This window comes from Ranitomeya imitator, chromosome 5, assembly GCF_032444005.1.
Source record: "Ranitomeya imitator isolate aRanImi1 chromosome 5, aRanImi1.pri, whole genome shotgun sequence".
NCBI classification, from domain to species: domain Eukaryota; kingdom Metazoa; phylum Chordata; class Amphibia; order Anura; family Dendrobatidae; genus Ranitomeya; species Ranitomeya imitator.
This window is the reverse complement of record NC_091286.1, coordinates 579,302,863-579,317,954: the sequence shown is the minus strand read 5'-3', so window position 1 is coordinate 579,317,954 and position 15,092 is coordinate 579,302,863. Positions and strand designations below refer to the sequence as shown.

General features: G+C 49.1%; 1 protein-coding gene across 10 annotated transcripts in view; it reads left to right on the top strand.

Annotated features, from left to right (window-relative positions):
* The window catches only part of TRIP12 (thyroid hormone receptor interactor 12), a 178,332-nt gene that overhangs the window by 145,793 nt on the left and 17,447 nt on the right, over positions 1 to 15,092 (top strand). For all 10 annotated transcript variants that reach the window (XM_069727855.1, XM_069727851.1, XM_069727854.1 and 7 more), the window contains 6 exons: positions 455 to 573; positions 760 to 964; positions 1,131 to 1,231; positions 2,267 to 2,441; positions 2,867 to 3,008; positions 3,356 to 3,547. In XM_069727855.1, coding sequence (XP_069583956.1) covers positions 455 to 573; positions 760 to 964; positions 1,131 to 1,231; positions 2,267 to 2,441; positions 2,867 to 3,008; positions 3,356 to 3,547 — 934 coding nt within the window. The remainder of the gene's footprint in view (positions 1 to 454; positions 574 to 759; positions 965 to 1,130; positions 1,232 to 2,266; positions 2,442 to 2,866; positions 3,009 to 3,355; positions 3,548 to 15,092) is intronic.

The window sequence follows — 15,092 nt, the reverse complement described above, 5'->3', positions numbered from 1 at the left end:
TTCGGCATCGTTGGTCGCTGGAGAGCTGTCTGTGTGACAGCTCTCCAGCGACCAAACAGCGATCGACATCGTTGTCGGTATCGCTGCAGCGTCGCTTAGTGTGACGGTACCTTTACTGGGCTAATTGCTGTAATTTTTATAAAATCCTATCAGCATAAGTCTACTTGGCAGCTTTCTGTGTGCACTGTGTATAGGCATAAAGCTGCCAATCAATGGTGTGGGCGAGGCTGTTTAGTGAAATAAGTGACACATCACTGGAATCTGATCTCTTCTTGTACATCATGCAGTACTCATGGGTTCTCATCTGGTCAGATTTCCTTTTTAAGCGGGTGCTTAAAAAAAATAAATTTCATAATGCAACTTTATCATTTTATTAGATATTTGAACATGTATTTCTTGCTTGGAAATCTGTCTATCGCTAAATTTTGTTTGACTACTCTCCTTTTTACTCTAGTCACATTGCATCCATGTTGTCAAGTCAGGACCTCAAAATAGTGGTCGGAGCTCTTCAGATGGCTGAGATATTGATGCAAAAATTGCCAGATATATTCAGCGTGTACTTTAGGAGAGAAGGTAATTTTGCTTCATTGGAACTTATTATGGTTTGATTGTGTAATTTCACATGTCAGCTAGGTCAGACGACAAATAAACTTTGCTATATGAACACATTTCAGCTTGTCAGCATTTTGTGTATAGCTTTCTTTCCCCCTTTTTTATTTTCATATTGGTGTATTAAGCTTTCTTTCCATCTACTCCAAGGTGTCATGCATCAAGTAAAGAACTTGGCTGAGTCAGAAACCCTTTTAACAAGTCTACCAAAGGTCTGCACCAATGGGTCTGGATCCCTTGCAAGTGCAGCAACTATCAACACTGGAACTGGCACTGCATCTGGAAATGCAGCAGCGGACCTCGGCTCTCCAAGCCTGCAGCACAGAGATGACTCCTTAGACCTTAGCCCACAAGGGTGAGAAAGTTAAGATGCAATGTGTAAAATGTCTGTACAAATGGTTTATAGCATGGAGAGGAGCAGTATTTTATTCCATGGCATGTATGGCAGTCAATGAAAATGGTTAGAGAACTGTGGCTTTCATTGTATGTCTAGTAATCTATTATTCTGTTTTGTGCTGTAGTCGTCTCAGTGATGTTTTGAAGAGGAAAAGGATGCCAAAACGTGGGCCAAGGAGGCCAAAATACTCTCCGCCAAGGGATGAAGACAAAGCAGACAATCAAGGTACTGCTTATTTTGGATCTTTGTTAAAAATGCCAGTCTTGGTGCATTATTTATTTTACTTTTTTTTTTTTTTAAATTAAACTAAAAGTAAATTTGCAATTTTACGCTTTTAAAAAGTAGAATCAAAAATATCACCAAGTGCTTTGCAACTTGCCTCTTGTTAAAAATCTTCTCCATTCTCAAGAATGAAAGGATTTTTAATTGTATTGTTTACTGCTTGTTACTTGCCTCCTCGCCAGTCCTTTAGCTGTGGCTGGCTTCCTAGGTCAGGAGCGCACGCTTGCAGGCCCTATCTAATAGATCTTTACAAGTTCTACTCTGAAGTTGGGCGGTTCAGTGCTCCTCCAATGCTGTAGATGCAAAGCTGCCTGGGAACTATGCGCCCTCCCATACTGAATGCAAACTAAAGCGGAGTCGTGCCGCAGGCCTTGTACTGTCAATCTTCAGAAGCACACTGCCCCATTGGCAACATGAAGATGGGAGAAAATAACCCTGTAATAGGAACCTGCCCTGTCCCCAAATGCTAGTGACTGGCAGATATAGAGCCAGTCGGCAGGTTAATAGCGTTAAGTGTCTGATCACCGGACTGAAAGTACAGATACCGAGAGGCAATGAACGTTCTTCCTGCCAGGAGCCGCCGGCTTTCAGTGCCAGGGCAGCCTCAGTCACGGTATAGTGATCGGCCCCTCTACACATGGCGACTTGCTCTACATCATATCTGTGCAGAATGAGGTGCTGGGGTGCGTTTACAGCCGCTGTTCACGGTGTACCCAGCGGTGACTGTCGCCACTCTAGGCATATATCTATGACTTGGAGCTGGCAGCTCCTGGGCGGAATAACGTTAATTTTCACCCGGTAATTGCATTTTCAGTGCGCCGCTGACAACATCGGAATATTAACCTTCAGAATAACCCTATGTCTGCAGGTTAATAGCTTTAAGGAACATGACTGGTTCACTTTTAAGCAGTTTACTAAACCTTATTGTTTAAATATTCGCTGAAGCTAACTTTTCATGGTGTCTTCTGATCATTTTAGCAAAAAGCCCAACAGCCACACAGTCCCCAAAATCCTCATTTCTGGCAAGCTTAAATCCAAAAACCTGGGGTAGATTGAGCACACAGTCAAATAGCAACAATATCGAGCCAGCACGGACGGCAGGAGTTAGTGGCTTGGCGAGAACGGCTTCCAAGGATACCATCTCAAACAACAGGTACAATAATCTTTCACAGTAATGTGATGCAAGATGTCCTCAGACTGGAAATACATTGGGCTTTGAAAAGTTGCAGCATCGCTGCACTAAAATTATGCAAATTGATCTTTTCATGCTACACTCCGAATAAAGTGGGCGCAGGATGGGGGCTCAGTGACTGCTGCTTATCAAATTCAGGACGAGAGGTGGTATTCGCTGCCCCACAAATCTTACTCTAACAGGGACTGGAGTGGAATTTGTGGCGAGGAGCACGCATGGGTGCACACTACTCCTTTGTTACTCATGATTCCAGCACATATCATCAAGGCCAGAGTGTACAACGGCGTTATTGATGTGCCAAGCCCAGTGTGTTTTTAGTTCTATAAATTTCCTTTGATGGATTTGGGTAATTGTTTTGGGTTTTTTCCTCCCAACATTCTTTACAGAGAGCGAATTCGCGGATGGATCAAGGAGCAGGCGCACAAGTTTGTGGAACGATATTTCAGCTCCGAGAATATAGATGGCAGCAATCCTGCATTAAATGTACTTCAGAGACTCTGCAATGCTACAGAGCAGCTGAACCTTCAGGTACCAAAACCAAACTCTTCTGTAAATGAAACCTGACAGCTTTATGTCAATTAATATGTAGCTTGTCCTAAATCACCATTGTTCTGTGGGGATGCTGTGGCCAGCCACACATTTTACGCAGAACTATATTAATGAGGACATGAAAGGTCCTGGTCAGTCAGGATTAGATCAGCCGTTACGTGCTGGGAAAGATGCTGGTTCAGCGTGTGAGCCCTCATCAAAAGCAGGGATCTGACACATGACAGATGTGATTTTCCAGCTGGTCAAAATCGTGTAGATACAGGTGTTATAACTTTGTTCTTTTACTACTCTAAATGGAAGGAATTATTTTTTTCTTCTTTTCCCAGGTGGATGGTGGCGTTGAATGCCTTGTAGAAATCCGGAGCATTGTCTCAGAGTCGGATGTTTCTTCCTTTGAAATCCAGCACAGTGGTTTTGTGAAACAACTACTTCTCTACTTGACTTCTAAGAGTGAAAAAGATGCTGTTAGCAGAGATATTCGACTAAAAAGATTCCTGCATGTCTTCTTTGGTTCTCCGGTATGTCACTAAAATTCGGTTATTGCACCCAATGAATGTAGAGAGTGGTTGTTGGAGATTAACTGTATGACAACCACATCTAGATTGCTGGAGTTGTCAACATATGTGATCCTGTATTTCTAAGTTGTCTGGTCACACGATATTGATGACCTAAGCTTCAGTAGCCGGGTATAAACACATTGAGCCAGGGGCGTACATAGAAATCATGGGGCCCATAGCAAAAGTCTGACTCCCCCCAAAAATAAAATAAAAATTCACCGCCGGGCCCAGCTCAGTCTTGCGTCTCCACACAGCCTCAGCTCCTCACGCTCTGCCTCCAACAGCCGGTAGCCGCCCTCACATGTGCAACCACCTCTGGCCGGGCCCAGCATACACTGCTCTCTCTGGCTGAAAAGCTACGTCAGCCAGGAAGCGTGGCATCCTTATACAAATCCAGCCAGAGAGTTCAGCCGGGAGCAATGCAGTCCTAGAGAGGAGGAGTTAGGGGGAGCCAGGTACAGAGTGATTGCGGCAGATTATATATATAATATGTGGAGGAGATGATGGAGTGTAGTCTGGTCACCGGCTCCTCCATCAGCAGTCATTTTATATCTAACAAGAGAGCGGACTATGTAATAAACGAGGGCGCTGTGAATAATAATAACAATTTTATTTATGTAGCGCCAACATATTCCGCAGCGCTTTATAAATTTTAGAGGGGATTTGTATCACAGTTCAAAATAGATACCAAGAGGAATGAGGGCCCTGCTCACAAGCTTACAATCTATGAGGAAAAGGGGAGACACGAGAGGTGGATGGTAACAATTGCTTTCATTGTTCGGACCAGCCATCATAGTGTAAGACTCAGGTGTTCATGTAAAGCTGCATGAACCAGTTAACTGCCTAAGTATGTAGCAGTACAGACACAGAGGGCTATTAACTGCATAAAGTGTATGAGAACATGATGCGAGGAACCTGATTATGGTTTTGTTTTTGTTTTTTCTTTTTGAATGGGCCACACAGGGATAGTTAGGTTAATGTGTTGAGACAGTAGGCCAGTCTGAACAAATGCGTTTTTAGGGCACGCTTAAAACTGTGGGGATTAATCGTATTAACCTGGGTAGTGCATTCCAAAGAATTGGCGCAGCACGTGAAAAGTCTTGGAGACGGGAGTGGGAGGTTCTGATTATTGAGGATGTCATCATCCTCAGGTCATTAGCAGAACGGAGAGCACAGTTAGAGTGGTAGACTGAGACCAGGGAGGAGATGTAGGGTGGTGCTGAGCCATGGAGTGCTTTGTGGATGAGGGTAATGGTTTTGTACTAGATTCTGGAGTGGATGAGTAACCAATGTAATGACTGGCAAAGGGTAGAGACATCGGTGTAACGGTTGGTGAGGAATATAATCCTGGCAGCAGCATTCAGGACAGATTGGAGCCGGGAGAGTTTGGTAAGAGGGAGGCCGATAAGTAGAGAGTTAAAATAGTCCAGACGAGAATGAAGGATCGGTCAGAGAGATAGGAGGAGAACCAGGAGAGAACGGTGTCCTTGAGGCCGATGGAGTGTAGCATAGTGAGGAAGAGCTGATGATCCACAGTATCGAATGCTGCGGAGAGATCCAAGAGAATTAGCATGGAGTAGTGACCATTAGATTTAGCTGTTAGTATGTCATTAGAGTCTTTACTGAGGGCAGTTTCAGTAGAGTGTAAAGAGCGGAAACCAGATTGTAGAGGATTGAGAAGAGTTATCTGAGAGATAGCGGGTAAGACGCGAGTAGACCAGGCGTTCGAGGAGTTTAGAGATGAAGGGAAGATTAGAGACAGGTCTATAATTAGGGGCACAGTTTTGATCGAGGGGTGGTTTTTTAAGTAATGGATGTATGATGGCATGCTTAAATGAGGGAAAAATACCGGAAGAGCGAGAGAGGTTGAATATTTTTGTTAGGTGAGAGGTGACAGCCGGGGAAAGGGACTGGAGGAGATGTGACGGAATGGGGTCACTGGTGCAAGTGGTTGGGGGCGAGAAGATGCAAGGAACCTGATTACTTCTTCTTCTGTGACTGGTTCAAAGTCAGAGAGTGAACTAGATGCAGTAGGGGAGGGAGGACAGTGCATGGTATGAAGAGATTGGGAGATGATTTCCTGACGGACGTGGTCAATTTTTTCTTTGAAGTAATTGGCCAGATCGTCAGCGAGGAGATCTGTGGTTGGGGCCTGCACTCTTGGGTTGAGTAGGGAATGAAAAGTGTCAGAGACGTTTAGGGTTATTGGACAGCGAGGTGATGAGGGTGTTCAAATAGGTTTGTTTGGAGATGTGAAGGGCAGAATTGTATGTCTTTAGCATGAACTTATAATTGATGAAATCTTCGGGTAGATTAGATTTTCTCCACAGACGTTCGGCGCACCTAGAGCACCGCTGCAGGAAACGTGTTTGCAGTGTGTACCACGGTTGTCATCTATGCCAAGTTGCTATGTATAGGAGGTGCAATTTCATCCAGGGCACTTTGCAGGGTTTAATTGTAATGCTTCAGTGCAGTATCAGGACATGAGATGGACGAGATAGGGGCCAATGAAGACTGCAGGTTCTTCATAAGTTTCTGGGTGTTAATGGCCTGTGTGTTTCTATAAGTGTGGAAAGTGGGGGTGACCTGAGCGGGATGGCAGTTATTGATAGAGAATGAAAGAAGGTTGTTGTCAGTGAGCGAGAGAGGTGAGTTTGTGAAATCGTCTGCTGCGCAAAGCCGGGAGAAGACGAAGTCGAGGGAGTTTAGAATAACAAAAATAACAAGAATACACTATGTAAGATACATTACTGTACATAACAGCAGAGGAAGCTATATAATAAGGGACAGCACCATATATAACTAGAGAGGATGGTATGTAATAAGGGATGGTGTTATACATGATAAAAGAGGAAACTGAAACTAAGGATAGTGTTATACATAATAAGTGAGTACACTATATACTAAGGGACTGTGCTATATATGTGAGTACACTACCGTATTTTCTCCATCGCCTTTCATTGGGGGACACAGGAACCATGGGTGTATGCTGCTGCCACTAGGAGGCTGACACTATGCAAATTAAAAAGTTAGCTCCTCCTCTGCAGTGTACACCCCACCGACAGGAAGTAGGATCTTCAGTTTAGCTTAGTGTCAGTAGGAGGTGGACACGGGTCTTTCATTAGACCCTTATCTACCTCAATGTGCGTCGTTTTCTTTCAGGTTTTTCGGAAGGGATACAGGGTGAGCAGTCACACCTGTAGTCCCACAAGCGGACTATGAGTACGGCGTGTACTGCCACCCCGTATCCTCATAGAGCAGGACCAAGATCCTGGCACACAAGCATGCTCAGAAGTCCGGTCCTGGCTCCGTCCCCCACCCACTCGCCCACCAGAGCCTGTCGGTTGGAGGATACGAGGACGTCCATCAGCTCCCTGGACGTCTGATACCTTCACCGGTTTGAGGTTAGTAACAGACGAAATGGGATGTTTAGGTGAGTATCCCTGCTCCCCTTCCTCTGGGTCCTTCTCGGGGTGGCATGGGAGAAGTCGTTTCTCCTTCGCGCGGCGGCCCTTTGGGGGCCCACTGTCTGGGCGCACTACCCTTTTTGCTGCGGCCGCTCCTGTTCCCGAGTGGTGCGGAGGCCCTTCTGGCCGCCGCGCTGATTTATACGGCGGCCGCCCCTTCGCATGGCGGCCACGCTGCTTCCCCCGCACCGTCTGCAGCCGCACAGCCCCTTTTTGCTGCGGCCGCTCCTGTACCCGAGTGGCGCAGCGGCCCTTCTGGCAGGCGCGCTTAATTTTACTGCGGCCACTCACCTGACGGCGGCCGCGCTGCACTGTCTAGGCAGCCGCACATCCCCTTTTTGCTGCGGCCGCTCCTTGCTCTGGGTGGCGCGGCGGCCCTACTGGCACCCACGCTGTCTTTTTGCAGCGGCCGCTTCTCCCTCTCTGGCGCGCACACAGCCACGCCGTTTTCCACCGGCGACCGCGCTTTTCTGTGGGGCCGTTGCGGCGGGCCTGCAGGCAGCCGCGCTCCCTTTTCCTGCGGCTGCGCTCCTTTCTGTCTGCGGGCGGCCGCGCCGCTTCCTGGCTGCACTTCCACCGTCGCCGCGGCCCTCTCCGGCAGTCGCCGACTTCTAATTTAGGCCCCGGCTTCACCCGGGGCCTACTTCCGGCCGCGACTCCGCCCACTTCCTTCTCTCCATCGGGCGGGCTTTTCTCCCGCCCGACTGGTACATTTCGGCGCATTGGGGGACACAGCAGGCGGTACTGACACGGCGGTTAGCCCCGCCCACTTTCTCCTGTGCCCCAAAGTTTGTTTTTCGGCGCCAGGAACGCCTTTCCCCACTCCTTGCGGCTGCAGCTGGTTCCGGACTGAAGGGGCCAAACAGCAGTGTCCCAGAAATCTGCTGTCTGTTTGCATTTCTGCGTTAAGGATCATCGCTGATGTGCATCTTCTATCAAGATCCTACTCTGGGCAGCTATGCAGCTTTTCCGTCCGAAGATCGCTCCGCCTGTCGTGAGTAGCTCTGCTCTGCAGACTGACACTCCTCGGCCCTTCTGTCCCCTAACCTTCTGGTATTTCTTCTCTCTGTCAGACGTGTAGCAACCCCCTCCCAGGACCCTCCCGCTGTTCCGCTACAGAGCGAAAACTCCACTCCTGCCTGGGTGTCCTCTCTATCGCAATCCATAGCGGATCTAACACGGGTGTCTAAAACCCTTGTGTCTGTGGTTGATGGGTTGCCCCTGCAGACCCCCGCAGTAGCCAACGGGTCGCAGGAGACTCCGTCTGAGCCTTCCGTTATAGGTCGCAAAAGGTCCAGACAGGAACGCTGGTCTGAGTCCTTTTCCCATTCCATTTCGCCCCACGGTCTTTTTCTGCGGTCGGCTTCCCCCCGGTCCTCCCCTGCGTCAGGCGAGGCTTTCTCTGATGCGCCTTCGTAGGATTTTTCGGCGCTGGATTCGAACCAAATCCATGAGGGATATGGTTCAGTACCTCATTGGAGCGATAAATCAGACCTGTGGCATCAAAGATCCCGCTATGGAACCCGCAGACCAGGCGGTTTCGTTTAGACGGGCTAAACCACCTTCAAAGGTTTTCGCTCCTCACCCTGATTTAGAGGAAATCATGACGAGAGAAGGAGAGAATCCGGCCAGACGCTTTCAGAGAGGAAAGCGCCTTGGCGTTTTAGATCTCTTTTCTCCGGAGCTCACCACTAATTGGACTTCTCCCTCGGTGGATCCTCGGGTTTCCAGGCTGTCGAGAGACCAACACTGTCCTTTCTCTAGCTGGCGGAGCATCTCTGAAGGATTCTAATGATAATCATAGAATCCTTTGCGAAGTATCCAAATGGGCCAAACAGCTCCGTCAGGGCATCCCGGATGGGGCTCCACCCGGACAGCTAGCTGAGCTTGCTAGCCAGATTTCTCTTGTAGGTGAATACCTGGCCTCCGCTTCCCTGGATGCCGCGTCTTGTGCGACTCAGGCTTCCAGCAATGCTGGAATGCCCTCCCGTCGGACCGTTGGCTCAAGGCCCGGCAGGCGGATTTGTCTTCCAAAAAGTCACTTACCAGCCGACCTTTTTCAGGGTTTACGCAGCAAAGGCCACAGGCACGTCCAGAGAAGAACAGGGTATTTTTTTTTTTTCTAGACCCACTCCTTCCTGGCGTTCTCGCTACTCCCAAGGTATATCCTCCAGGTCTAGGACTGGAAGATCCACCTCGGCATGACTCTCGACTAGACCCCAGCCCACTTCCCAGGCTGGGCGGCTGTCTCCTCTTCCTCAGGGACTTCTGGATCTCCTCAGTAGAGGGCACATGGGTCAGGGAAGTTGTATCCTCGGGATACAAGATAGAGTTCGTTTCACGACCCTGGGATCGTTTCTTTGAATCCCGACCTCCAAGAGACCCCGCTCTAGTTCCGGGTTTCTTCGCAACCATTGCTTCTCTTCTCAAAGCCGGGGGTAATTTTTCCCGTCCCAGAAGAAGCACGGTTCACAGGTTTCTATTCTAATCCTTTGTGTGACCGATAAAAGAAGGCAAGGTTCATCCCATTCTGGATCTCAAATTGCTGAACAGGAGAGTTCGTCTGAGACTCCTCAGGATGGAATCCTTTCATTCAGTAATTGCTTCCATGGAGGCTCAAGAATTTCTGTGTTCCATAGATATTCAAGACGCCTACCTCCATGTCCCGATATTCCCGGGACATCATGGATTCCTGGGCTTTGCGGTGCTCCAGGACCCTTTTCAGTTTGTCGCCCTGCCGTTCGGTCTCGCAACTGCTCCCAGGGTTTTCACGAAGATCAGGGCGGCACTGATAGCCATCTTGAGGGTAAGGGGACTGGTACCTTTTCCGTACCTCGACGGCATCCTCATCAAGGCTCCGTCCTTTTTCTCAGGCTCGCGAGAGCCTCTCCATCGTCCTCGACACTAGCCGTTTCGGGTGGCTTGTCGACAAGAAGAAATCCTGTCTTGTTCCCTCGCAGCGCCTCCTTTTTTTCTGGGCATGCTCTTCGACACTCGTCAGATCAAAGTCTTCCTTTCCCGAGGGTAAGAGATCCGTCCTTCGTCGGGACGTACACTTGCTCCAGGGTCCTCGGCTTCCCTCTTTCCGATCGGCCATGAAGGTTCTGGGGAGGATGGTAGCAACATTGGAAGCGACACCCTTTGCCCTATTTCATTCACGTCCTCTTCAGCAGGCCATCCTGTCACAGTGGGACAGGTCTGCCTTGTCCCTGGATCGACCAATCCATCTCTCCCCGGGTCAATCGGTCCCTCAACTGGTGGCTGACATCACCTCTCATCTCCCAGGGCAGGTCCTTCCTTCCAGTTTTCTGGCAAGGTGGTGAAGATGGACGTCAGCCTGCTCTGCTGGGGCGTGGTGTTTCGCCACCTGACTGTTCAGGGTCGTTGGTCGGCGCAGGAGTCTTCTCGGCCGATCAATGTGCTTGAGATTCGGGCCATCTTTCTCTCCCTTCGCCACTGGGAAAGGATTCTCAGGGGTCTACCTATCCGAATCTCGGCGGACACCACCACGGAGGTGGCATGTCAACCATCGGGGGAGACACTGAGTTCCTTGGCCGAGGTATCCAAAATCCTCCTCCGGGCAGAGGCAATGGTTCCGGTGATATCCGCAGTGCTTATCCCCGGTGTCGACAATTATAATAATAATAATAATAATCTTTATTTTTATATAGCGCCAACATATTCCGCAGCGCTTTACAGTTTGCACACATTATCATCACTGTCCCCGTTGGGCTCACAATCTAGAATTCCTATCAGTATGTCTTTAGAATGTGGGAGGAAACCGGAGTGCCCGGAGGAAACCCACGCAAACACGGAGAGAACATATTGAGCCGCCGACTTCCTCAGCCGCGAGGGCCTCTCGGCAAGGAAATGGTCCTTGCATCAGGGGTTCTTACATCAGCCTTGTCTTCGATGGGGGACTCCGAACGTGGACCTCATGGCGTCCCGAATGAACATGGTGTTCCTCTGTTCGTCTCCTGGTCTCGCGACCCTCTCGCAGTGGGCGTCGACCCTCTGGCCATTCCTTGGTCGCAGTTCGTGCTCCCCTATCTATTCCCATTCTTCCCTTGCTTCCCAAGCTGTTGAAAGGGATCAAGGCGGAGGGGTGCCGGGCATTCTGATCGCCCCGGATTGGCCCAGGAGAGCTTGGTTTGCGGAGATTGTCAATCTTCTCGCGGACGCCCCCTGGTGCCTTCCAGACAGTCCCGATCTGCTGTCTCAGGGTCCGATCTGCCACCCGAATTCTCGGTCGTTCAGTTTAACGGCGTGGCTGTTGAGTCCGCAGTTCTAAGAGCGTCTGGCCTTTCGGACTGGGTGATTCTCACCATGATCCAGGCTCGGAAGCCTTCGTTTTCCCAGACTCTACTATCGTACCCATCTATGTCCTTTTCCCTGCCTTCCATCTTGGCCTTCCTCTAGGCAGGACTGGATTTGGGCCTTGCCCGGAGTTCCCTCAAGGGCCAGGTTTCTGCGCTTCCCATCCTTTTTCAGAAGACTTTAGCTTCTCGGCCACAGGTTAAGACCTGCCTTCAAGGAGCAGCCCATGCTGTCCCTCCGTATAGGGCCCCTGTGGATTCATGGGATTTTAAACCTGGTACTGGACGTTCTGAGGTTTTCCCCCTTTGAGCCTCTCAGAACTGACAGGGGAATCTCCCTATCTTGGAAGGTGGCCTTTTTTTGTGGCCATCACTTCTATCCGCGCGTTTCCGAGTTGGCAGCCCTTTCTTGCCGACCTCCGTTCTTGGTCATTCACCAGGACAAGGTGGTCCTCAGGCCTCCGCCTTCTTTCCTTCCTAAGGTGGTTTCCACCTCCAACGAGGACGTCGTTCTACCTTCCTTTTGCCCAGCTCCGACTCATCCTCTGGAGCGATCGTTGAAAAAGCTGGACCTCGTCACGGCAGTGAGGATCTACCTGGATAGAACGTCCACTTTCCGGAAGACAGGTTCTCTCTTCGTCATTCCTGATGGCACGCGCAGAGGCCAACTGGCTTCTAAGGCGACTATTGCCCGCTGGATCAGAACGGCAATTCTGGAGGCTTACCGGGTCAAGAACAGAGTGCCCCCTCCTGGGATCAAGGCTCACTCTACCCGGGCAGTCGGCACCTCCTGGGTGGTGCACCACAGGGCTTCCGCCCTACAGCTTTGCAAAGCGGCAACTTTGTCTTCCATCCACACGTTCGCCAAATTTTACAAGGTGCATACCTATGCTTCGGCGGACGCCAGCCTGGGCAGAAGGATCCTGCAGGCGGCAGTGGTGAGTCCTCTGACCTGATGGAAGTCTGTTTTTCCCACCCTAGGGACTGCTTTGGGACGTCCCATGGTTCCTGTGTCCCCCAATGAAAGGCGATGGAGAAAACAGGATTTTTGGTTGCTTACCGTAAAATCTGTTTCTCGGAGCCTTCATTGGGGGACACAGCACCCTCCCAAGTTGAACAGCTCTGTTTATTGTGTTATACTGTTTACGTTTGAGTTCTTTAAACACTCTTTGAGTGTTTGAAACTGTTAATCTGTAGAGCGCTGCGGCATTTGTTGGCGCTATATAAAGTTTATTATATTAGTATTTCTCTTTTACACGTTGCTTCTCCTACTGCTTTCTCACTAACTGAAGATCCTACGTCCTGTCGGTGGGGTGTACACTGCAGAGGAGGAGCTAACTTTTTTATTTGCATAGTGTCAGCCTCCTAGTGGCAGCAGCATACACCCATGGTTCCTGTGTCCCCCAATGAAGGCTCCGAGAAACAGATTTTACGGTAAGCAACCAAAAATCCTGTTTTTCAGACTATACGATGAACTTTTTCCTAAAAAAAAAATTGTGAGGAAAATTGGGGGGGGCTGGTGTCTTATAGTTAGAACACAAGCTTACCGGTTGGTTGAGGTGTGGCGTGGCGGCGGCAGAAGTGCCGGTGTCCACGGAGAGCAGAGCCGGGTGAATCACGGGTTTATCGAAGGCGGCGGCTATCTTCCTGAGGAAGGGACTCTGCTAAGGTGCACTCCCCACAGCCCACACCGAACATCGGCACCGCCGACACTGGACCTATCCTGAGGAAGGGACAATGCCTCCTGTGATCCTGCTGTACCACCGGCAGCCCTCAGGTAAGATGCCTTAAATTCAGACAATAAGACGGATCCCCAACTTATAAAAATCTTTTTTTCTGCCATTTTCACCACAAAATTTGGGGTGCATCTTATGGTCCGGTGCGTCTTACAGTCCGAAAAATACGGTATATACTAAGGAACTGTGCTATACATAAAAAGTGACTACACTATATACTGAAGGATGGCGCTATACATAATAAACGAGTACACTATATACTAAGGGATTGTACTATACATAAGTGAGTACACTATATACTAAGGGACTGTGCTATACATAATAAGTGAGTACATTATATACACTGATCAAAAAATAAAGGGAACACTTAAACAGAATATAACTCCAACTAAATCAAACTTCTGTGAAATCAAACTGTTCACTTAGGAACCAATACTGTTTGACAATCAATTTCACATGCTGTTGTGCAAATGGAATAGACAACAGATGGAAATTGTCAATTTTCAAGACACACTCAATAAAGGAGTGTTTCTGCAGGTGGGGACCACATCTCAGTACCAATGCTTTCTGGCTGATGTTTTGGTCACTTTTGAATGTTGGTTGTGCTTTTACACTCGTGGTAGCATGAGACGGACTCTACAACCCGCACAAGTGGCTCAGGTAGTGCAGCTCATCCAGGATGGCACATCAATGCGAGCTGTGGCAAGAAGGTTTGATGTCTGTCAGCGTAGTTTCCAGAGGCTGGAGGCACTACCAGGAGACAGGCCAGAACACCAGGAGATGTGGAGGGGACCGCTACCTCAGCCTTTGTGCAAGGAGGAGCACTGCCAGAGCCCTGCAAAATGACCTCCAGCAGGCCACAAGTGTGCATGTGTCTGCTCAAACTGTTAGAAACCGACTCCATGAGGATAGTCTGAGTGTCCGACGTCCACAGATGGGGGTTGTGCTCACTGCCCAACACCATGCTGGACGCTTGGCATTTGCCGCAGAACACCAGGATTGCCAAATTCGCCACTGGCGCCCTGTGCTCTTCACAGATGAAAGCAGGTTCACACTGAGCACATGTGACAGAGCCTGGAGACGCCGTGGAGAGCGTTCTGCCTGCAACATCCTTCAGCATGACCGATTTGGCAGTGGGTCAGTAATGGTGTGGGGTGGCATTTCTTTGGAGGGCCACACTGCCCTCCATGTGCTCGCCAGAGGTAGCCTGACTGCTATTAGGTACCAAGATGAGATCCTCAGACCCCTTGTGAGACCATATGCTGTTACGGTTGGCCCTGGGTTCCTCCTAATGCAGGACAATGCCAGACCTCATGTGGCTGGAGTGTGTCAGCAGTTCCTGCAAGATGAAGGCATTGAAACTATGGACTGGCCCCCCATTCCCCAGACCTGAATCCGATTGAACACATCTGGGACATCATATCTCGCACTATCCACCAACGTCTTGTTGCACCACAAACTGTCCAGGAGTTGGCGGATGCTTTAGTCCATGTCTGGGAGGAGATCCCTCAGGAGACCATCTGCCGCCTGATCAGGAGCATGCCCAGGCATTGTAGGGAGATCATACAGGCACGTGGAGGCCACACACACTGCTGAGCATCATTTCCTTGTCTTGAGGCATTTCCACTGAAGTTGGATCAGCCTGTAACTTCATTTTCCACTTTGATTTTGAGCATCATTCCAACTCCAGACTTCCATGGGATATTTGTGATTTACGTTGATCATTTTAGGTTTTATTGTTCTCAACATATTCCACTATGTAATGAATAAAGATTTACAACTGGAATATTTCATTCAGTGATATCTAGGATGTGGGATTTTAGTGTTCCCTTTATTTTTTTGAGCAGTGTACTAAGGGACTGTACTATAAATAAAAAGTGACTATTCTATATAGTGAAGGATGGTGCTATACATAATAAGCGAGTACACTATACACTAAGGGACTGTGCTATACATATTAAGTGAGTACACTACACTATATACTAAG